At 32.2% G+C, this 25328-nt stretch overlaps 1 protein-coding gene across 4 annotated transcripts in view; it reads left to right on the top strand.

Annotated features, from left to right (window-relative positions):
• LOC110999062 overlaps positions 1–25328 on the top strand; it is a 140091-nt gene that overhangs the window by 22286 nt on the left and 92477 nt on the right. For all 4 annotated transcript variants that reach the window (XM_045629728.1, XM_045629727.1, XM_045629729.1 and 1 more), the window contains exons 2-3: positions 21553–22440; positions 22626–22811. In XM_045629728.1, the coding sequence (XP_045485684.1) occupies positions 21804–22440; positions 22626–22811 (823 nt within the window). In that variant the 5' untranslated portion in view covers positions 21553–21803. The remainder of the gene's footprint in view (positions 1–21552; positions 22441–22625; positions 22812–25328) is intronic.

Genomic DNA, 25328 nt, shown 5'->3' with positions numbered 1-25328 from the left:
GTAACTTATTAATATTATATTATAACTTAATAATATAAGAAATATTGTTTTTGAGTCAAATAAAGAATTTTTTATTTATTTATTTATTTTTAATACATATAATTTTGTCAGTAAAGGCTTTGTATTGCCGTATCGGAAAGCAGTTACACAATTGAACTGATGTTGATATATACATTGCATCAGGAGGCGAATTGATGAGTGTGGTCATTACGCTCCGATTCACGCTGCGATAAATACGAACGAATGGCTTTATAATGCTTTTGTTAATTTTACTAGTATTGAATACCTTTTAATCGAACAAATATATCAGATAATGCTTTTCCTAAGGAGTGTTTGAGGTGTAAAGAAACTCTAGATTCATGACCAACCAATTATTTTTTAAACTAAAGGTACAGAAAACACCAAAAAACACTAAGGGGTTTTGGTGCCTGAAGGGTTACACTTACATCAAAGTAAAAATTTAAAAGTCCTAATAAATTAACAGTCAAAAATACGTTTGAATTTTGGCATACGCAAGTCATACTTAACGTTTCGAATAATGACTATATTTTTGTCTCATATATATGTCGGAGAATACAGTAACTCCATCGATATGTACGGACCTAATGTTGTGGCATTTCATATTCAAAAGAACGACTTAAAAAAAGTATAAGGTTAAAAATATAGAATTGTATCGTAAAATACAACATTCCTATGCCCAGACTGCACGTGCAATAAATCGTGTGTACTCAATTCATTTACATTTTTAAAAATAACAAGAATTAAAAGAAAATTCTGTCTCATTGACGAGCTGCCAAATTATATGCAGTGTGACATATTTTTTTAGCCATGCGGCAATGAAAATCCGTCAACATAGTGAACCTGGTTAAAATCTTGAATATCAATTAAAATATTCACTAAAACGTTTATTAAACTTTTATTTAAATAGAATAATCTGTGGGTATTATAAGTGCTATATAAGTATAAAAATAAATAACGATCCTAAAGTTGGAATAATTAATTACATGTGATGATTAGCGTTGTGTAATGGTTACTGGTTATATATAACCTTATATAAATAATATTTTCGTCTATATCCTTGATTTCAGAACTGGTAGTAAATGTAAATTGCTTGTTCCCTTTTCGTTGCATAGAGATGTGTCTGATCACTCTGCATCTTCTACCGCATTTACCCTGGTGAGTGTTTAAAGGATCTGTTAGGAATCCTACTTGCCCTCCTGCCCTTTTGCCCCCTGTTCTATAAAAAAAAAGGCCGGGAATGTACTTGCGAGCGCTCTGGCATTGAGCGTATCCATGGGCGGCGGATCACTGAATATCCGGTCATTATCTACCCTTTTGCCCCCTGTTCTGTATATTTATCAAAACGTTAATTATATATATATAGTACATGATATTTGAATTAAAAAGAATGTTTATAATGAGACTTAAATATATTTTCTTTACATAATTTTACGCAAAACGGACCAAATGTGAGTCTAATTACGGGAAATGAGTCCACCTACCTACAATAATTTAATAAATGGTGGATATGTATTTTATAGACCAAATGTTAAAAAAGGTAGCAATGTGTTGTACAACCCTTATTACTTATGGGCATACAAATAGTGCGACCTATTCTCGGACCCACTGTTTTGGAATAATTTGGTAACAAACACTGACACGACAATGTTATATGATAATCAGTCTGTATTGGTGCAGGGTTCATTTGGCCCGGTTTCCATTTGTTTGAGTTCCATAAAAAATACTTTATCGATTATACAATGCGATTAATCAAAGACACATTCGCTCGCGAATGCTCAATGTGTATTACGAATACTTATGATTTACGATTACGATTAATAGTTTCGTCATATTTTGTTCTCATATCGATTTTTAATGTTTATTATTTGTACTATTGTTAGGGTTTCTAAAATTGAACTTTACTATATACCATAATAAATATTTATATTTGGTACAAATGAGACAGCGACATCGACATCGACGATCATACAACTGCGCGCTTTTCACTCGTGTGCACTGTGGCATTGGGAGTGTCCACTGTCCATGGGCGGTATCACTTAACATCAGGTGAGCCTCCTGCCCGTTTGCCCCCTGTTCTGTAAAAAAAAAATCGAGCGCTCTCTCTCTCTCTCTCACAATACACACACTCTGCTAGTCAGTGTCGACTAAATTAATGGTTTAATGTAGTATAACAATGATATAAGGTTTTTGAAGATATTTCTTTAGATATTACATTCTTTACAACTTAGGTAAAGTTGTAAAACGATCATACTTTAATTTTATTAAAATTAGTTAAATTATTGATATCTGATATAATATTACTGAATCTCGTGTTAAGTATACTAATTGTATTCAATAATTTAAATATAAATAACACTTTGATTGTAAGCCTCACGATTGGCCTCAATATTTCTCATTATCCCAAAAACCACCAAACCGTATATAAATAGATGATTCGTATTATTCATACCTTCAGTTAAACGTACATATAATGTAATTTTGTAAATAAAAGGTATATGGACAAGACACGATTGGTTGAAATTTATCGAAAAAGACACGGAAAAATGTCGGCGTTCTCTGGGGCGTTAATTGGTTAAGGAAAAAAACAGGTTCGAGTGAGTTCTCTATTTTAGGGAACGATTAGAGATTGTCACAAAAGTTGATGTTTAAATTAGTACGCAAATTAAGAACCAAATCTTTTGTTTTCTTGCATGCAATACTTCTGTAACACTTCTAACACTAAAGCCAGAAATTTGTACCTTCTATCATACATTTTACAAATCATGTAGTAAGTCAGTAATCTCGGTTTTCTTCAGACTCTTTAGTCACGCCACCACATTATTGTATGGTACACCATTGCCGAGTAATGAAAATATGAAGAAAAAATGTTGGAGTTTTTTTAAGATAGAACCATGATTCGACAAATTTACCTTTTTCTTTTATTATTAATTTAGGGTTAAGTATTTCATTTCTTGAAATCTTTTTCTATTTTTTTCTATTGGGAAATCCCCTCAAATAATCTGTTCAATGTCCAATGATACGGTAATACAAAAGAATTTGTTTGGTAAATACCACATAAAATTGGTTTGGCAGGATAAGCCAAACGTAGTTTTATACATATCATGTACTAATATTTTAAGAATATCATGCAATGAAACAACGGACAAGAAAATTCTGTTTAGTTGCGTTTATTTGCCATACAAAAATATCTGTGTTAAATAAATTAATTCGTTAAATTTTCCTCATTACGCACCGCCATATAAATTTTCATTAGGTGAGAACCGCCGGGAATACCCTAGCTTAATAAGGGTGCGTGGACATACTTTCGCTATACATACCGGAGAATAATGAAGGGAAACGAAACCGCGACATAATGAGGTCATATTTCATAAATAAAACGTATTAAACGATAAAGAAAGGATAAAGGTTTGTTATAATAATATACCATGATTCGTGAACTTTTCTATTTCGAATAGTTAAAACTAAATATCCATGAAAGTAAATATCGAATTTTGTATAGTACTTATAGTACGTATAACTGGACTCATTATGTTGTGGGCTGATCTATTTAAACTGTTGGTAAGTGCCAAACCGAAACCTAACTTTAATAAAAAATAATAACTTTTTTGCTCAATTACAAGTAAAATTTAAACATGGAAGTTTATCCATAGTTTAGTAATAATTTTTTTATTGTTACATTTATATAACATAGTTGTCATGTATTTTAGAAAAGATAGCTTGTACCATAATCTGTAGATATAGCGTCATATAATGACTATATATAGAATGACTTTAATAATAGAAAGAAAATTACATAAATGGATGCCGTTTTTACAGTGTTTTGATGTATTTTACATGCATATTTATTTATTTTTTGCGATGAATATCCGACTATTACTTAAAAATCTTTGAAACGTCGAAGATTTATTTATTATTAAGAAAACTATTGTAGCTTTTATATGATTACATAATAGAAGTGGAATATTTAAACTTCATTCAATGACGTATCGCACGTTTTAAAAGCTTTTACCGTTTCGTAGCACTAGGCTAGACGCTTTTATTAATATTTTACAGCCTAGAACTAGTGTTATGCGTTATCTTTCTAAGAATTCAAGTTCATATTAAAAAGCCATGAAAGTGATTACTTTTCGATAATGTACAATTAATTAACTGACAACGTTAATCATTTTCGTATAATTAATCATTTACCGCTTTTTTGCTTACTCATCATTTGATAAACGAATGAAAAAAGTCTTTACTAATAATTAATAAAAAGGAAGGATTTATATTTCACATTATAAGGAATCACCTAAAGAAATACTGCAGGGACTTTTTCTTATTTTACCATTAGAATGCTATAATTTTAAATAAAGTGAAAATGTGCATACGCAGACCCGCTCCATAGATGTCGAGCTCTCATAGCCCATTTGCTATTCAGAGAGGTAGAAAGACCACACTCACAAAAAATACCGCAGCCTTACACGACCTTAAGATCGGCTCTCGGGGTTCGCTAATATAATCACTAATTATATAGTCATTATATTGAGGTGTTTAATTAGACGTATCGTACATAATAAGCAATTAAAAGTTTTAGCACAGCTTGGCTATAGCGGCTTGTATCTATTGCGACTATCATCGCGCAATGTTCATTCTTTAAATAGGTATTTTATTGAAGGAAATTTTCGTGTTATACAATATTATCTTAATCATAAGCCGAGACTAATCCGAGATTTTTCCATATAATTATCGATTTGCGAGTTTCTAAAAAATATATTGCATTCATATGCAATAGGCATTACACGACAATTAATTGACGACATGTGTCAAAATAAATATTCATGAAATTTGACGTTCTTCATTTAATATATTAACCTAATATAAGTGCTTAATATCATTCTTTACATACAAATTTAATTTACAGTTTTAAAATAAGACCTATATAGTAAGAATAATAATTAATATAAAAATAAACTAATTTAAAAAGTTGGTCCCTGTGAAAATGTACGTTTTACGCTGGCAGCATTTCATCTCAATATTGCGATACTTATTCGCGAGGAAAGAAATCACAATCTATCTAAGTTAAAGATTAGCTTCATTCATTATAGATTATTCTTTTAGTAGATTAAAATATAAATAAATACCTGATTCATTCGTATTTTCTATCCTATTTGATGGCTTTATCTGTTTTTGTTTTCAGTAGCCTCTAGGTACCCGATATATAACTCCAATGCACTATTCCATTTCAGGTGAACGAATTTATGAGTTCAAGATAAGCCAAAGAACGAGTTTTCTAATCCCAGGTGGCTAAGTTTAAGTCTTATAAAACGGTCTCTATTACATTATATTCCGTTCAGACTTTCAGTTTAATGCTACGTTCACTGTATTAGATTAATACTGTATGAAGTCGATAAACTCAAAAACTAACAAACACATTTTCGTACAGTTTTCTATGGATATCTTAAGGAAGTATAAAAAACATTATTAAATTAACTGAAATTTGAGGATTTTTTTAAAGAGATTGAGCTTTTGAAATCCCTTGTCAAAACATAATAAACTCACGTGGGAAAAGCTGCGGGCGGAAGAGAATTATATCTGAAAAAATGTTTTTTTTTGAAGTTGAAAAATCATGACAGTAAACTTTACGATGTCACTAAAATTCGACACCCTGTTAGCCATAGTCAATATTTTAGTTTTTTTTTGTGATATGATATGATGGATAAAAAAATATAGTTTGAAATGATTTTCATCTTGTTACATCAATTAAGTATAACTTCTAACGCGTGTACATAAGTACACACACATTTTTATACCTCACTTTTTTCTATTATAGTATTAAAATCTAAACCTAACATTTGAAGAATATAATAAGCAATTCGTAGGTTTCCTTACTTTCCTTACCTGTACCTTTAAAAGTATTTCTCTATAATAATGTGGCCTAAGACGAATCAGGCATTTCTAGAAACTTTTGAAGCTACACACAACTAACTTTTGAAATACATTTAAGGTATTATAATGAGGGTTTAGTTACTAAAGTAATCAGGAAGCAGTTCTCATCTATGAATATTTAATAATTCTGGGAGTGAACAGTCAAAATAGATGACTCAGTTTAAGAATTCAGTTCTAGTTTTCTCTTTGATGTCGCTAACTAGTGCTCTGCTTTGTTTGGTTTAGTAATAAACAAGAATTGAAGTTGTTTATTAAAAACATTTAATTACTTATGAAACATTAAGTACAAGATAAATATTTAGAACGTACTTCATATTTATGCAATTTAAGTACACATTTCAGTAGCTGTGATAATATTTGCAGGTAACTTTAAATATAAATTGATATGTAGAAACAATTCATTTACATAGACGGCATTCGTCAACATCCAGACTTTGAATACACACGAAATATTACGATATCGATTTATTAAATTTATAACATTTAAAATCTCTAATGTTTATGCTAGGTAGGTGGACTCAATTTCCGCAACTAGACTTAAATTTGGTCTGTTTTTATTAATTCAAATTAGAATCACAGTTTTGTAGAGGAGGCTACTCTTCCTACGAAGCCTTCCTACGACCTAAGGAAGTGGCTAGTAGCAGTGGCTAGTCTGGTCGATATGATTATCGACCAGACTAGCCACTGACTGGCCCCTAAGGTTTCAGTGTAAGAAATCATCATATATATTTGTGTTGATTGATAGTTAGTTCGTTTGTCATATTATTATCTAATATTAAATTGCTTAAATTTAAAAAAGATCAGTTTTAGTCCAGTCCAATACTAACAATGTATTTTCTCTCTATGCGCAAAGAACACTCGCTCGTACGGTGAAGGAAGACATTGTTAACACACTTGCATGTTATCGGCTTTTATTTTCTGAATAGTGCCAAGTAAAACTCATATGTAGAAATCGTATTGGATTTGCTTACCTTCCAAGGCTCAAAAATGCATTCTTAAGCACAACCTATTATGAAATATAATACAAGAGAGGTTTTAGGAGTAAATAGATTATTATTTATATCAACGTATGATCACAGGAAGGCTCTGTACTTAATAGAATCGCTTATCTTCGCACTGTATCTAGGTTAATTATATACGAAAAAGCTGTTTGACGCTGCATTTTCGATCAAGTTAGTAATAATTTTACTTTTAAATTTGCCTCGTCTAAAAGTTCTTTTATAAAGTTTAAATAATGTAGCAAGGAAGAACAAAACGTGTTCATTTATTGTGTCCGTCTACATTGTCCTGTATTACTTGTGTTCGTAATAGATACTTATTTATCAACTTCGTTAAAGGTACTGCATAATTTAACATGGCCCATCGCCACCTTTTATTTCATACTTATTACACATTTGTTTGTTTAGACTAAGACAATCAATGTTTCTTTATTTGTCAATTTTGATTTAATTTTTAATAAGCCCTCAATATTATATTATGAGTATCTTGTGCGACATGTGAACTTTTTATAAGTATTTTTAGAAAAATATAAAAAGTTCAGATATTAAGTATAATACTAACCTTTTGCATTGTTTCTGTATTAATTGTTCCCATATCCCATCGTTGAAAATTTTGTGCCTATTTTAAGGTATTTTGGTCTGTTTGAACACATATATATATACACGGTATATATAGAAATTATTATTATTTTTGTAAAAAATGTAATGAAATATATACAAAAATAATGATTGTAATTGGGCGAAGGCAATGTTTATACAGAATTTCAATAGCGACTTTTAAGTTTCGAGATTTTGGTAAATAATTTTGAAGGTATTCCGTAAAGTTACACGCATTTGAGAATTTTTATTACATAAAATGGCTGCGATGTGAAGTGTTAAATATACGAATACTTAACACTTTTTAAACTTAATCTGAACTAACTAATATTTCTTTACCTTTTGTACCATTTGTTTACGTAGTAATAAGCTATGATTAATTAGTTTGTTCCACTTAATGTATCCCTACTCATAAACCACAAAACCCAAACCTATAAAAAAAATAAGGACTCCGATTAAATTCTAAAGTTGATTATGGCTTTAAGTGTTTGCTTTTCATCATCAAAATACCTAATCATAACTTAAATAATACACTTTCGATATAACTTCGTTGGGGTCATTCATTTTTAGATTGTATTAAAACTTTTCCTTTAAATCTATGGTAAGTACAGTCAGCAAATTTTAAAGAAGTTGCAAACGATATTTTATAATATAATCATTTGTAGCACTTGTAGAAAAAAATCTAAATTATTTTAATACGGTATTTTACTATTTCAGGTGACTCTGTTAATCAGGATTTTTTAACTAGACTAACCTTTCAAATCAAATCAAATAAAAATATAATAAAAATACTTTGTCACGTTCTTATAAAACTAAGTTGCAAAAAGCACACATAAATCTATTTAATTTTTTGTTATTATCCTATAATCATATAGCAATTTAATACTTATACAATATGAAACTGATTTATACAATTTAAACTTATAACCTATACTTTATAATATCACAAACAGGTCAAAAAAGATAAAGATTATGAAAATTATTTGTAATAATAATTAGTAAGGCCGATTGTCAATGGGGACATTGCTGATGCCATAATTGAGTTTGTAGTGCTGTTTCATTTCGACAATAATCTTCTTTGTAATAGCTTCTGCTTGTTTCAAACGCAACAGTGGCGTATTTTTTTTTTCATGAGTAAATAGAAATTGTAATAGCTATAGACTGTAGAGGTACTTAATAGTAGATATTAATATATTTGTTAAATAACAATAGAAACTCCTTGGTGTTAAAAACTTCGTGGAATTGACAATAATAATTTATTTTTTATTTCTCACAAAAACATATACAATAATTGTCATTCTTCTTTGGAGCAACTGCTATTGCTTAATTGAGACTGATGCCTGTTAAAGGTTGTGCACCTGTGTTACAGGTCATCAGGCCTCCATACGTATTGTATTAACAGTTTTGTACTTGTTTGACTTCGATGTAATTAAAATTTTATGACAAGACAGTTAACACTTACGCCTTTATTCCGAAATGACAAATTACTTTTAATTGTAATAAAAATGTACTAAAAGAATAGTCTTTAATTTATAGATCTAGCAATATTGTCAACATGAATAGGCTACTGTGTTTATAACGGTTTTGAATCAATTTTACTTTAAGTTATTATATTTAAAAAAAATATATAATGACAAAAGCAACTGAAACTAACGCCATTGTTTCGATATAATAAATTAATAATATTGACTATGAAATCACTATTACAATGAACTATCAAAAAGGCCTTAATTTGTACATCTATTAATATTGACGAATCGAATAAACCACAGCTATTAACAGTTTTAAACTGATTAAACTTTGACATTGTCAATTTACGAGCTCTGTGACACAATGACAGTGGCTTCTGATCGCGCTAATAATATCAGGGAACTTAGTCAAGGTGCCATGTAGAATGTTGAAAACTAAATTTTAAAAAAATAAAAGTTCGTATCAAACAAATTTGGTTTTCGACTTTCTACATACACTACTTTTAAAACATCTTGTCTAAGCCCTCAGTACATCTGACGTATATTATTCGTTTTGCAGATCGTACAAATTTGTTTCACAACAAAAATGAATGTCGAAAAAACTTTATGTTTACTCATAATTTCACAATGGCAGGCTATTATTAAGACTTTTCCTTCCACGACCAAGTTTCAGCGAGTACAATAATTATTTCGATACTGGGAAACACCGGCTATTGTGAAATACGATATGCAATGTTTGGACTTCAATATATTTTACTGCCCCGAAATAATGCTTTATAGTATATAATTATAACGACGGACACTTGAAATAAATAATTATTTAAAAGTTATTTTCTTTATAGATATAAACGGGACTTGCTAGGTATGCTTAAAAGTTAGTAGGGTCGCTGTAACAGAGGAGTAAGTGTTATATCAGTTTCACCCTAAAGTTCTAACTACTAACACAAACATACAAGTTAGAGAAGAAGCCTTAAGGTAAAAAGAAACAGCTGGCTATCCAATCTTTTATAAAGTATGACAATTATGACAACTGTTAAGAATACATTGTAATGTACGTAAAATTGAAGTTAATAAATCAGAATAAATCTCGATAAATATTAAAAATAGTATTGTCTTTTATTAAGATTTTACACATTAAAAAATACACGTTTTTACCGGATTGAAGCTGTGTATTACTGGAAACTTATAATTATTTAACATAATTTTAAATTCTGACATTCAACACCTCTTGTCTTCAGTCCCCGTGACCTCCAGACCTTCAGACGCACGCTGTAAAACACGCGAAACGTCGGATAAATTTAACATTATGTTAAATAATTATAAGTTTATAGTAATACATGGCTTCAATCCGTTAAAAAAGTGGTTTCTTTAAATAATAAAAATTCCGTTTTCTAAGAAAGTGTTCTGCTAAAACACAGATTTATTTTTTATTAAGGAAAAACAAACAAGCGCTATCGATAACTCTTCAAAAACCCATTTCGCCAGTAATGTTATTTTAAGCACGTAGAGTAGCCACTTTCGTTCGCTCAATCGTGCGGAAAATAACAAAATTACTCAAAAGTAGGAAGAATTCTTCTGCTTTTTGTCAATAGGAGATTACAACTGACCGATATTCTGTTCTGATTTGAAGATTAAATATAATCTACACAATCTGTATACATATAAGTATTGCTAGTTAATTAGCTAATAATATAACATGGCTGTACCGATTTGGCTAAATATGATCTTGAAATATTTGTGGAAGTTCAGGGAAGGTTTAAAAATACGTTTATTATGGAACATAAGATAGGTATCACTTATTCCACGTCATTAAATTTTAACCTGTAGGCATCCCTACTCATCGGCGAAGAAGACAGAGGGTGTAGGCCGAGAGAAGAAATCGGCGTAAAAAAACTCTCGGTACTCTTTTAAAAGAGCAAATCATCAAACAATAAGCTGTGGGGTACATAAATGATTAGTAAAGAAAAATACTGAAATTTCCAATTGAATTTTCCAATAAAAGCTGTTCTTAACTGTGAAATATTTGATGTTGTTTGTCGATTTAGAAGTAAAAAAATATTAAATACGTGTGTGTACTTATATACACGCGTTAGAAGTTATAGTTATTTGGATACAGGATTAAAAACTTTTGCCTTACTTACTTTGGAGAAAAAACGATAAGGAAAAACTGAAATGTTTCTATAGCTAACTTCAGATTGTCGGTTTTTTTGAACGTGTGCGCGCATCTTAAAAATTTACACTCATTATTTTTCTCTAACGCGCCAAAAGAAGTATAAGAAATTGTCGCTTATCATACCTAATACAGAAATTTGTGTATCATAGCTATTGTATTCTGTTCCCTTTCGTCTATTTAAAAAAAAAATTTGACAACAAATCAATTTCGGTGATGAAGTTCACCGAGTTATCTAGTAATAAATAATAATAATTTCTTTATCATGTTGCCGTACATAGTTTTTTAGTAAGAAAGAAATAAAAAACAAACACAACACAGCCCGGCAGATGCTGTCCATTACTAAAATCCATATAACGGCAAATCCAATATTACCACAAGCGTGCTGTTTATGTGTAGGTAAGACAATATTATGAACTGTCAATAAAGTATGATATATACGCTTCTAAATTGAGATTTACTGCTGATTCTCGAAACAAGATCGTAGAACGAACGAACTAAACTAAATAAGCTGACGTAAGTTTTTTGTTTTACAAAATGTTTATAATAAGCCACTATTATAGTTATATCTTAAATTAATTAATTAATAATAAATTGTATGATCATTATTATTAGTGGTGTACATATGTTATAACATATCTTCTATATGATTAAGCAATTTAACTTTAAGTCGACTCTTCGTTCAAATCGCTAAAATCTGTATTAATTATTAAATAATATATTATTATACAGAAATAATTAAGTGAATGAATTAAGTATCACTTAAATTCTTAATTATTATTTTATATTTAAAATCAAATTAGATTTGATTCTCACTTCACCCTCTTTTGTTTAATATTATTTTGTTAGTAGTTAGTAAGTAATATAAACTTTAAAATAAGAACAAGAAAACATACAGAATATTTCTGCCCCATACCCTATAGCTTAAGTACATATACTGTCACTAATATATGGGTTAAGTGACTTCTGTAAGTTACATACAATGGCCTAACTTCAATTAGTGAATGAGTGGTTGCGCGGGGGCTTCTTGAAGAAACGATTTTGCCAAAAGTTAAGTCGTAGTACCGTCGGCAAAATTGAATTGTCGAAGGCGTCTATCTGAAGTTTTTATTAAATTTATGTGGCCTTTTTCTTTTTATTATTTTTATAGAACAGGGGGCAAACCGGGCAGGATGTTCACCTGATGTTAAGTGATACCGCCGCCCATGTACACTTTCAATGCCAGAGAGCTCGCGAGTGCCATGCCGGCCTTTTAAGAATTAGTACGCTCTTTTCTTTAAGGACCTAAGTGGAATTGGTTCGGAAATACTTCAGTGGGCAGCTGGTTCCACAAAGTGAAATTATATTATTATTTTCCAGCTCTTAGCTTTTCATATGTAAAGTGGTATCGTATATGTATATTGCGTGCTTATAAGATCGATTAATTCCTTGAACATTAACGCTCCAATTTAGATTTTATCTCACAGTTATTATGGGTCCAATAATGAAGTTTTAACATTATATTTTCCCTAATGTATTATAGAAAGGTTAATTGAAACATACACGGCATACACCAAACGTTGAGTACCCCGTTCTTAATGAAACGGCAATAGTTATGTATCTCTGTCTGCGCGCTTGCCACTCTGTTGTCTATGGTTGACGTTTTTGGATTATGGTGATGTCTGGTAAGCAATTTTATAATTAGATGCATTTCAATGTTATTCAAATGAGAATTTAACTTACAATAACGAAACATTCAATAGCACTACAACAACCTTTTAGGTCTAGGCATCAGATTTATGTATCTGTTTCATGATCACTTGTTAATCTAATGGCAAATATTAGCCTGACGCACGCCTTCGACTTTTTAAGGCAAGCCGGTTTCCTCACGATGTTTTCTTTCACCGTTCGAACGAATGTTAAATGCGCACATAGTCCATTGAGGATCGAACCTACGACCTCAGGGATGAGAGTTGCGCGCTGAAGCCACTAGGCCAATACTGCTCTGAACCCGAAACCAACTCGATCATTCACGGTTCTCGATCCGAAGGAAAGTTTAGGTCATATAATTCATTATGGTTTTATGACAATTTAAGTTTGAAGAAAAATATTCGCGAAGTATTAAGTATATAAGAGTATAGATTGTCTATAGCCTATCTATCATACATAGCCGTTTAGCTTTAGCTTTAGCGATACCGATCCCAACGTTTTTATATTCAAGTTCGATTAAGTTCTCTCAATATCTGAAGCCCTAATGGCAACTTTAAGATCAAGCACTGCCAAAAGCTGATACAAAGTTTTTGGCTACATTATTTGGTAGATATTCAGTCTGGCAAGAAAAATTCGGTACAATTTTTTAAAATATTGATATAATCAGGAACATCTCATTGTCAATTAAATGAAATATTTTTTGCTGACTGTACAAAATGATTGAGGCCAAGTTTCACAAGTCTTGAAAGATATTGCTTTTGGTCTGAGAATGATAAATCTGATTACAACTTTTTAAAGTTATTTATGATCGAATGCCAACCAACGGATCTAATGATTTTTTTATAACATTCATATGAAATTATTCAGTGCAAATAAAATTGTTAGCAACTGTATCAGATCGTAGTTAAAATTGTTGCCCAGTAATGTAGTTCTGGTCTAATACGACCAGACGTGTTACTGGTTAAGGGATGCGTACTAGTAAGTTTGTGCACTAAAATAGCAAAAGGGCTTTAGCTACCGTAGTGATACCAGTGCCCATGGAGACATGGCAAGATGGCTCTTATGTGCGCTGCTAGCCTTGTAGGAAGTGGTAAGCTGCTCATTCATACGTCACTTCTATGTGGAACCAGCTGGTTCTACATAGAGGAGGCATACGGCAAAAACTGCCTTAAGAAACTTGTGGTGTTTATATAATACATTTGTTTAAAAAGAAGTAAGACCCTTTCAAATGAGTGATGGATCCCGGGATAAGACCTGTCTACCTTCCTGGGAGAATAGAAACTGTCCAAATTAGTAGCGTATAGGTAGGCTTAAGCACGTAACCAAGCAAAATTATTTTTGCCAGAATCTGGAAGAACCATGTGGATATAAAAGAATTAACTCCACAACTGGCGGGAAAAAATGCCGTAGTTGCTTTAAAATCGGGAATTACAAAACCAACTATGAAAGGGAAATGAAAGCCGCAGCTAAGGATATCAAACAATTAGCTGAATATCGTCCTCTATAAAATCACTCGAATTTTTTTGTCTTAAGGCGAAATTCAATGCGCTTGGAAGAAACCAATAAAGAACTAAAGGTACTCATGAAGGAGCTTCTTGTCCGGTCTAATGGTATGGAAGCGTTTTCATATCCTTTGGGAAAGATCTGAAAAGTTAAATTATGGATTGAATAGAACTTTTGAAACATATGGTGGGAATAGAAAATACCTGAAATGAAATGGTCCGCCATTTCTCCCATACAAATGGATTTGTATAAACAGCAAAACATGAACCTAAAAAACTAAAAAAATACATTTTAAATAAAACACGCTCTCTTTTCGTGTAGGAGTATATGTAAATATGAAAAAACTATCCACAAAGTTCCAACGAAATGAAGTTGTCCACTATTTTGCAATTTTCTTTGACCTGTGAATAGTAAAGGAAGCATGGAACAACTGACGTTTTCCGAATGAACGCTTTTCAATTTCGCCCGCAACTTTTCACATAAACATTAAAACATTTTTTTTAAATTTACATCCAAAAATAAAACGTTTATATACTAAACTTAAAGTTTTACTAGTAAGCCTCAAAAAACATTCATGCACAAGGAGGATAATTTGCATGCGCAATTATAACACGCTATGTGAAGAAAAGCACGATTAAGCCGAGCTTTGAGCTTTTTAAAAAATCTATAACATATATTAAACAAAGAAGGCTGATCTTCGTCTGTTAAAAATGAACATATAAATCTGAAGCTAAAGGTATGGTTGGAAGCATTATTTTAAATTGGATAAATGTGACAACATAATATAAATGGTTATTAACTCTGTTATCTCTCTTTAATCGGAAGTTCATGTCTGAGCGTCGTGTTCGTCTGGAAACCTGTTTCCACCGGTTTTTGTCCAGCGCATTATGATAGTATACAGTTTTGAAGAGTATTTGGCTTGATAGGTCCATCTGGCTGGTAAACGGCTACGTGATCTTTTGCCTTATGTGTTACCAACCACGGTTAGTTTCTAAAAGTTCTCATCGCCTCTGCGCATTGTATGGCCTAGTTCGGCCTAGACACATTTCGCAAACGCTGTTATAAAGTGTGAAAATTTAATCACTGAAAATGTGTTGATTATAAGTTCACTACTTTTATAACATATGCCTCGCATTACTCGGCAAATGCGGCAAAAACTCAGGCAACAATTGCTTACCCACGGATTTTATATTGCGTTCTAAAAATTTAATGAAATGACAAAACAGCTGTGTACGGACTTACAGAATTTACTTCTGGTTTTCCATTTCTTCCCCTTCCCTTGGAATAATGTATTCTTCTCGTAACATAGATAAAAACTTTTAATTTAATTTTTTGGACTAAAATTCAAATTGATCGATGATATGTCAGATGTTATTACAATTTTTAATCAGTGACCTCCCCGCTGCCGCTATCATACAAATAAATCAATGGCGCTACAATATTTTGAGGTCTAGGCCTCATATTTCCGATGATCGGGTGTCCATGCGTTGGGTTGTCTCTGTTTCCTAAAATATGGTGAGAGGGCCAATGGCTGGCCATGCGTCATACTCGTGAACCGGAGATACTTGTGGTGACTGAGCGGACTTTAGTTGTATGTGATGATGTTAATTATCGACCTTGTATTTGCGTGTTGTTCCCACGAGAATGTAAGTGCGTGCTTTTATTTCAGCATGCCAACTGCTGATAGAGGACAAATCTTTGTTTTTTTTTCGTTCATAGAATATATATAATTAATTTATAATAATAAAACAACAAATAAAATTAATGATTTATTAAGTAAGTCATGTAGAACACGGAGTAATGGTTGCAGCTCCTTACAAACGTTGTGTTAAACGAAACACATGACAAATAAGAAGAGTGGCAGAGAGTTTAATGCCAGTTCTTCTCGTCTGTTCTATGCCCATTTATTATATTCTATGCCTATTTCTGTATTGAAGTTAATTAGTGTACATGGTGCTACTGAATAAATGATTTTCAATTATACATTTAGAATTTTTGAACATTTGTTACAAATTAAATTTGTAACAATACAAAAAAATTACAAATTTAATAGGTAAGTAAAAGCATGCCGGTGTCTTCACGATGTTTTCCTCTTCTTTCAGCAGGGCCTGGAATCAAACCTATGACATCAGGGATGAGAAAGATTATACCACTATAATGTTAAAACTTTTATTTTATTTAAAATTATGACAAAATATATTAGTACCTAGCTGTGGTACTACTTAATATATACTGCACATACGAGTCATAGTATAGTCATTGATTTTAGCTTAGTATAATTTTTTTTTTTAATTTATAAAATATTCTGAGTACCAATAAAAATATAGAAATGAAAGCTAAACAAAACCTTTTGCAGTATGCAATGCAACTGATATTTTTGACAAGCTACAAAGGATTAACGCGGTACAGACTTTGAAACGCAAAATTATAAAAAGATTTTATAAACAAAATAACACTGAAACAATGCCTGTTCATAAAAATTTAAAGCCATGTATGAAAATTATTGTGAAACACACATTTGTGGCATCAAGCTTGCTAAGTGTATGAACTGCGCGATACAGCGGGAAAATACCCTTGATGAAGGCAATATTCATTAATTCTCTGCCATAGGGACGAAACTTTTGAAATGATTTGTGTAATATTTTTTTATGTGTACATGTAGGTGAAAATACCAAGTTACGTAGTAGTTTTTACTACACTTTCTAAGTTTATTTTGAAATAAATAAATTTAATAAGTACTGCACTCGTTTATTTTTCAATGCGACAAAAAAAGATAATTTGTGAAAGATAAACAAGTCTCGCAACGTTCTTCTACTGTCAAAAGTTGTGGGATCCAAACAATACCAAATTGGTTAATTTATTTAATCCCTACTTATCGGATCTTCTTCTTAAGTTATTATGTTAATAGCTAACCTAACAACATATGCTAAGTGTACGGTTCCTGGGTCATCAGGTGGTAGAAAATATAATAGAAGATTTGTAGATTACCTTATATTCACCACTTCCGTATAACAATAGACTATGAGCGATATAATAAAATTATAATTAAACAATCGAAGAGAGTGCCGACGTCTGGCTATGCTCTCGGGGTGTAACTCCCATGACTTAGTAAATGCAGATGAAGAGAGTGCCTGCGGACGGCTATACTCTCGGGGCGTGACTCCGACGATTTAGGAAATCGTCCTGCTTATAAGTGATCCAAGTGTACAACCACGGCACGTACATACATTGGAATTCTTCACGTTTGTAGCTGAGCATGATGTATGAACCTTGGCACGTATATAGAGAAACATCACGCTTATAAAACTAAGAAAACCCAAGTGAGCAAAATGTACAGCCTTGGCTCGTACACTAAGTATTCACGAAGCGGTTTTCACCCGCGCCCGCCGCGGTGGCGACTTGGAGTTTTATTTTCAACATGACCGCGCCCGCAGGTACAAGATGACCGACGGTGCAGCGGGATTCGCAAACAATCGCACACACTGCGGACGTAAAACGCGTCGTGAAATGTGATTTAATTTTTTACATACAGCAGCCTATGTAGATATAGATGTTTTCTATAAAAGCCTTAGCGTTATGCTGGCCATTTCAACATTACAATTGTATTTTACATAAACATACTTGGCCATCGCATACATAAACAACGTACCTCACATATTATATTAAATAACATTGCCAAGACATTAAGAGGTTGTTAGCTAAGCTAATTAATTATTAACATAATACAGACGTTCTCTTCATGTTTTTGCTAAAGATTCTACGTCTGGTCGGTCAGAAGTGCCTCAGGGTTTTGGGTACGTCACTGAATCGCAAAATTAAGAAATATGACTACTTATAATTATTAAAATCAAATTTAATAAAAGTGAACCGTGTTTATACAATGTCCTGCTTGGTAACTTTTAATTTGACAAATAATTACATCGAAGTTATAGGCGGGCCAAACATGGCATGTAATAGAGAAAAGGATGGTACGACTATTACGCTTTTTTGTTCGACTTGCCGAATGCACCTCTATGCCCCCAGATCAAGCAAATAAATTTATACAGTTACACGCTATATCGTTTATTTAAATATGCTATATCGTGTATTTAAGTAATTGGATTGATTACGTATCAAAGTAAGAGTTATTACCATAGACTCCATTATTTTGTGGCGTATAAATTCAAATTTCTCTTTATTAAAATAGAATTTTATAAATAAATAACTCTTTAAATACACTCAATAAGCGGAGTACTAAATACTCGTGCGGTATAATTTTAAATGTCAGATACACATTTCCTGTTAAGTAGACCCCTTTTGTTTGAAGCTTGCGCAATTTAATCTTCATAAAAGTACTGCTGGCTTTTCCCATGTGTAGTCTTTATGAAGAACTCTTTCTGGTTTTAAAATTTATTAACATTTTTATTTAATTGAAAATTTTTGTATACTCATAATTTTGAGGCATTTGCCTTACCTACAGAATTATTAATATACGTATTAGACGTAATGTAATAATTGAAACACCAGATAAGATATATGTATAATTGTTATGTATGTTAAGATCCTATTGAATTTGATATGAATATTGCAAACAGTAGATGGGATTTATATGGCAAACATAAAAAGACTCGTGAACATGATGTGAAAATAACAAAATAATTAAACTTTTTAGTTCTAGGCCTCAGTTTTCTGTATCTGTTTAATGATAATGAATAACAGACAATAGCCGGTTTCCTGACGATTTTTTCCTTCACATTTCGACCAAATGTTAAACGTGCACATAGAGAGACATAAAGTCAGTTGGTGCACAGCCAGCGATCGAACCGACGACCTTAGGGAGAGTCACAGGGTACTACTAACCACGAATATACAATATGTCAAGTAATATAAAATATAATAATTTTGCGTTATTATCCGTTATACACATTTTTATTTATTCACCGTCCTACACCAAACAAAAGCTAGTTCTAGCAGTTAATAATAATTTCAACTCTTTGTCCAAGTAAGTGGGAACATGCAAACTCAATCATATTTTGACCTAAATACATGTGAATGTAATTCTAGTTTGCCGAGTCATGCAAAGGACGAATATAGTTTTATTTTCCAGTAAATTGAAGAGACGTTCAGTCGTTTTCAGTTTACTATTAATATACAACATCCAGTGATCTTTTTTGGTGATTCCTAACGATATTTAATAAAACTTTCGATATAAACGCGCACAGGCACATAAGTTAGGTGCGATGAAAAAGTTCGTAGACTGAAACATAGCGCTACTAGTATAAATTTTATATGATTTTTAGTTACCACTAACCATAAAAAGAGAATTGTATAAATTTGAAAACTTGTTGGTGCGAAGTACTGATACTTATGAAACTCTTAAGAAATATGTCAAAGAATGACTCTTTATCTTCAAACAAAAATCAATAAACAGGATGAAAATGACTAAGAAAACTTTAAAGCTACAAACTGCACATACAAAACTGCGTTATACAGCTAGCCTTAGATAATATTAGACTTAGAAAATATCCAAGAACTCATTTTATGATTTAAGATGTTGCCTTTATGAAATATACAAAAGCGTTATTTCATAAAAGGGGATATGAAAATTGCATTAGCAATTGGATTTCCTTGCTTAGCTTCCAAGTCATTATAATAGCTTTTTTATGTTAACGTGCGCTTAATTTAATTTTCTTTATATTTTTTCGTTCATTGACAAAACAGCAGAGTAACAGATTGCTATAAAAAACTCTTATTAAATCGTTTGCGTCTTTGAGATCTTTTTATACATATACAGTGTACTGCCTTTAGGTACACCAAAGTCCCTATCGGGGGAAATTAATTCCCCTAATCCTACAATAACCACATAAAAAAATAATTAAATATAATACGCGTAAAATTAAAAAAAAACTTGCGCGCTTGCGAGCCTTTTGGCAGTGCGAGTGTCCATGGGCGGCGCTATCACTTAGAAGATGAGACTCCTGTCTCTCTGAATGTAACATAAAATAAAAATATCAAAAAAACGTACATAAGTATCAGTTTATATTTAATATAAACCGAATATAAATGTTGCTAATGGTCTTATTCAAGAGAGACTTAATTAGGAAAAAGCGGTATTGCTGACAAAAGCCCGCTAAGAACTTATCAAAGCTAATTAAAGGTAATTTTGAGAGACAAATAAATCTATAGAGGCATCGACGTCGTGAATTTTGAGTGATACTTAAGTTTGAAGCTCTCTCAGCATCGTGGTGTCACTTGACCCGGTTATCTACGGCCCCAGGCTCTTCACTAAAACATATTGTTTATCAAATGCTACATTTGTCGTTAGAATAAGTACAACAGTAAAATATTTCTGTTACCCGTTTTTGGTAAGCTACGGGTGTTTTATTTATTGAAGTTTACTACATCATACATAATAATACATTTACAGTATACCTGCATGTAGCATATTTTCAAACATATTTTCAAAAATCTTCGAGTATTTTTCATAATGCCTAGCCTTTAAGTACACACCAGTCTGGAACATTTTGCTATACTACGAAAGAGATTTTTTGTATGCTGTATCATAAAATAAAAAAAAGTTCATTTTTTTTTCTAAAAAATAAAAATTATTTGGGGTTCGAAAAATAGTAAACGATTCTCAGGGCTACTGAATATGTATAATAGATTTCATGAGAATCTATCGAATCGCTTCGGAGGAGTATGGGAACTAGCACTGTGACACGAGAATTTGATACATAATTATATATCAAATGTATATTGGTAAACATTAATGTTACGATAAAAATAAAACTTCAAATATTTGAAAACTTTTTAACAGTGAATATCGTATCGAGCAATCGTTATCATCTTTCGTCGATCGGAAAATTTCATTAATAAAATGGTAAATTTTGATTTTGACATTTTAAAAATACATACAGAATTTCGGCAAATATGTACTAGTAAACTCACTTGAAAAACCTTTCGCATTCAGCGTGAATAATTTAAACAGTCACCATTCGATACGAATACGGATTTACGTTGAAATGTGTTATTTTGTTGGAAACTTCGAGAAATCTACGTTTGTTGTTTCAATATTAAAGTCCTTTGCCTGTCTTCTTTGATGTCCTTCGTCGAACGCTCTGTTATAATAAATATTTTATTTGCCCGCCGATTTCCTTTTGTTTACCCAATTTAATTTTGGTTTATCATTATTTGTATACAGGTCAAGATGAGTATAAGATCCGAAGATTGAAGAAAATCCTACCTCCTCATGCTCAAGCTCTCCCCAATAAAACATTCCTTATACCTTCCACATCTAAGTCAAACTGAAAGAAACATTCCAGAATTACTAAACAAAATTTCATAGGTTCTGTTCGCAAGATCTACTGTATGTGATAAAGCCTGGAAAGATAAAGGCGCGCGGTAACCTCTTCGGAGGGCGCGAGAGGCTGGCGCGATGCGGTCTCCCCAGGGATGTTCGTAATATATCCCGCAGACGAAGTAGTGTCCCTGACTTACAGCTCACCCTCGGCGCCTCGGCCCAGGCCGCGGCCAACGCTAGACATTTTAGTTGACCTGCCGCCGCACGCGCCGAGTGAAACGCAAGCACCTACCCCGCCCCCCGCCCCCACCCGCGCTCTCACTGTCCCCAAAACGGCGCCCCCGGAGCTAACGCCTCGCGCGCCGGCCTCGCCGACGCCCTCTACCGAGCGGTCGGCAAAGCCGCGCGACCGCACCAAAAAACTCTTTAAGAAGCTAGGCCGCAATGAGGACAATGAATTCGGCAAAATAGTCAGAACCCCAGCCCCGGATGAATTCGAGTTTCCCGCGCCCCTACCAACACCAGCTTTCTCCAGGAAGAACATATTCGATCGCGATTTTGATGCACTCTTTGAAGTTGCTAGTACGCCGGAGTTCTGTGCAAATATAAGGGTCACGACGCCGGAGCCTGATCGTAGGTCTGATGTATCTGCACCACATTTCCCGTCTCCCTCAGCCTCCTCCCTTAGTCTGTTACCTCCCCGACCGCAGTCAGAGCCAACGGCGAATTCAGCTCCAGCACAAATATCTCCACAGTCAACGCCTCCAGCTCAACGATCGTCATTTGAAGGTTTTTGAGAAAACGTGTGGAATTGGAACTAATTGAAGTGTGTTTGACAATAATAATGACATCAAATCACTGAGCATGAACTTTTGCAGACTTAACAAAATGCCTGACTCTAACACATATGTTTTCTTAACTATTAATAGAAAAACTTATAAATTCATTGTTATTTAAATATGATGTTTTTGCAGGAACTAATCGAAAGCCGAAGAAAGTCAGCTTCTTTCGAAAATTCAGCCGGTCGAGGGAGACACCTCCGACATCTGCCAAAATGCAGCAGCCGTCGATAGAGATGGCTCTGCGAGAGCTGACACACCCATCACATAATGAGCAACTAAAGAATCAACAACAAGTCACATTCAAATTAGTCAAAACAGGTAAGGAACCTTAGCTAATTCGAATTCAAAAATAATTTATTCGTAAATGTTACAAAATGTACACTTATGAACGTCGATAGATACATATTTATGAAATGCTTTTAATTTTACATTTACTGCCAGTTCTCAAATCTAGGGCGTAGAACTTTTGGTTAGTTCAAAATTATCCCACGTGTTAAATTCGGTTGCATTTGTTGGAGGGATTAAATACTTTGTTCGAGCCTAATTGTCAACTGTCTTTATTCGTTTTAAAGCAGGGCTTACAACTAACATAAAAAAGGGGATTGGAATTGTGACGATTATAATTTGAAAATGTATGAAAAGAAAAACACTTATTTAACGGATTGAAGTTAAATTTAAAATTATTTTTAAATAATTATAATGATACATAACTTCAATCCGTTAAAAAAGTGTTTTTTTTTTAAATGTGTAAAAGTTATGTTAATAAAAGACAATACTAAATGTCATGTTTTGTTTTGCTATTATATTTTTTATCAGTGAAACTTTTTGTGGAAATGTTCAATTTTATTGTACATACATAAATAGTGTAGGATTTTCCAAAAAGGCATATTCATTGCAAAAAAAACTATCAAATATTTCCTCTTTATAGCAAACAAAAGCACGAAGAAGAAAATGTAATAACAATCTATGTAATACTAACGTTTAATAATATTATCACATGTCGTGATTCAAGTCTAGTCCATTTGTTGGTGAAATCTCGTTTGTGCAATGCAATTTAGAGCCCACCGCATCCGTGGTCTGAACGGGATTATGAACCGCAGAGTAATACTACAGGTATTCTATTTATTTTTGATCTAGTGCTTACACAAGTCTGTTGTAATGTATTGTTTGCGTTAAAAGTAGTAGTGCAGAATTTTGACAAAAATAATCACAACTATCAAAGATTATGTTCTTATTCAGATTCAAAGTTTAATTTTGCAAAATATTTAATTACAGTAGGCAAATAAAATATTATAGACTGTTATCGCTATTAAATTATAAATTAAACCATCTTTGCAGTCAAATATACAGCTCATTGAGCATTTTATAGCTCATATAACGATAAGAACCTTTGAAAAACATATCAAAATGTGTTTACAGGATTATATTCATAGTTTCCCTTATGTATTAATGTTTATCTGTCATCCTAGTATTTACTCTGTCTTAGTATCTCCAGAGATGTCAACGTTATAAATTGTGATTGACAAAGAAAAATTACGAGTCTGCTAACTTTCTTGCCGTTCCTGATGCTTGTTCAAAGGTTGATTTTATTTTTAACTTCAAAGATGTTTAACATCGTTATAAAAAAAATTACACTCTCATATTTGGGTTTATAAATCAAGTTTTACAGTTAGTGACGTAATTGGATTTTCATTGTAATTGTAAAATAAATATTGTTCAGAAGTTGACGAATTGTTTTTACATTTGTCGCACTTCCAATATATATATATATGTTTTATACCTATATTGTTCTTTTAAATAAATTTAAGAAAAAGATAAAAACAATATTTTTCCAAGAAAGTGATATCACAATTGATTAAAATATTATTAATCAAGTTCTTTGACTAATAAACTTTTGCATATATTGTACATATGCACAATATTGTATTAAATAAAAATTCCAGTTTTTAAAGCATTATTCACTAAAGTAGTTATAATATTTTAGACGCAAATGATTAGGACAACCTATTTTTAGAATGAGCTAAAGCAGTTTTTAATTTTACAGGATCGGGAACTACAATCATGACAGTAATAAGTACACCAATAAAGAAACACTCTACTATCCTTAAGCACTAGTTGTATGAAAGAGGCAATAAGCTATTTGCCCGTAGTAATCCGGTCTTAGACTTGTTTGCCTTTTGTTTTACTGAAATCAAATGTTTTACTAAAATACCTAACAAAAATAATCATACATGTATTTAATTTTAATGTGAAGAAAGTTCACAGAAGCAAAATATAATAATTTTCTGTTCGGCTCGGCATTAGGCATGTGATTGAATGATTTATTTCGCTGAGTGGAAATTCACAAGTGGGCGTCGTTAGCAAGATCCAATGTGCACTGAAACGATTCGCTCATGGGAAAGATACAGTTATAAATAAGAGGGTAGAAAACGTATCTAAACAGTTTTAAAACCAGATATAAAAGCTTTCATATATCTCTTTTTATATGTACTTGTAAGAGAAAAGAAAAACATTGCTTTGTACAACATTTTGGAGACAATGTGACTTGTTATCTTAGTATATACTATGCTTTTAGCTAAAGCTTTAAATGACGATTTGAGACGAGTCACTGAAGGTCAATGACTTTTATTAATGACTAAAATACTAATAATATCGCTTCTGCGATAGGCATATTTATAGAATCTAGTACAACGGGTAAAATTAACACTTCGGATAATTAACGTCTCACGACAATCAAGCAAATTTTCATAAATTATAATGAAATCTAATACGAGATTAAAACACGATCATATTGTTTTTATTATTCGCAATAATATAGTCATTTAGTGATCATGC

The sequence above is a fragment of the Pieris rapae genome, chromosome 10 (assembly GCF_905147795.1).
Source record: "Pieris rapae chromosome 10, ilPieRapa1.1, whole genome shotgun sequence".
In the NCBI taxonomy this organism is placed as follows: Eukaryota; Metazoa; Arthropoda; class Insecta; order Lepidoptera; family Pieridae; genus Pieris; species Pieris rapae.
The sequence above is the reverse complement of the archived record's forward strand: the minus strand, read 5'-3'. Positions and strand labels throughout refer to the sequence as shown.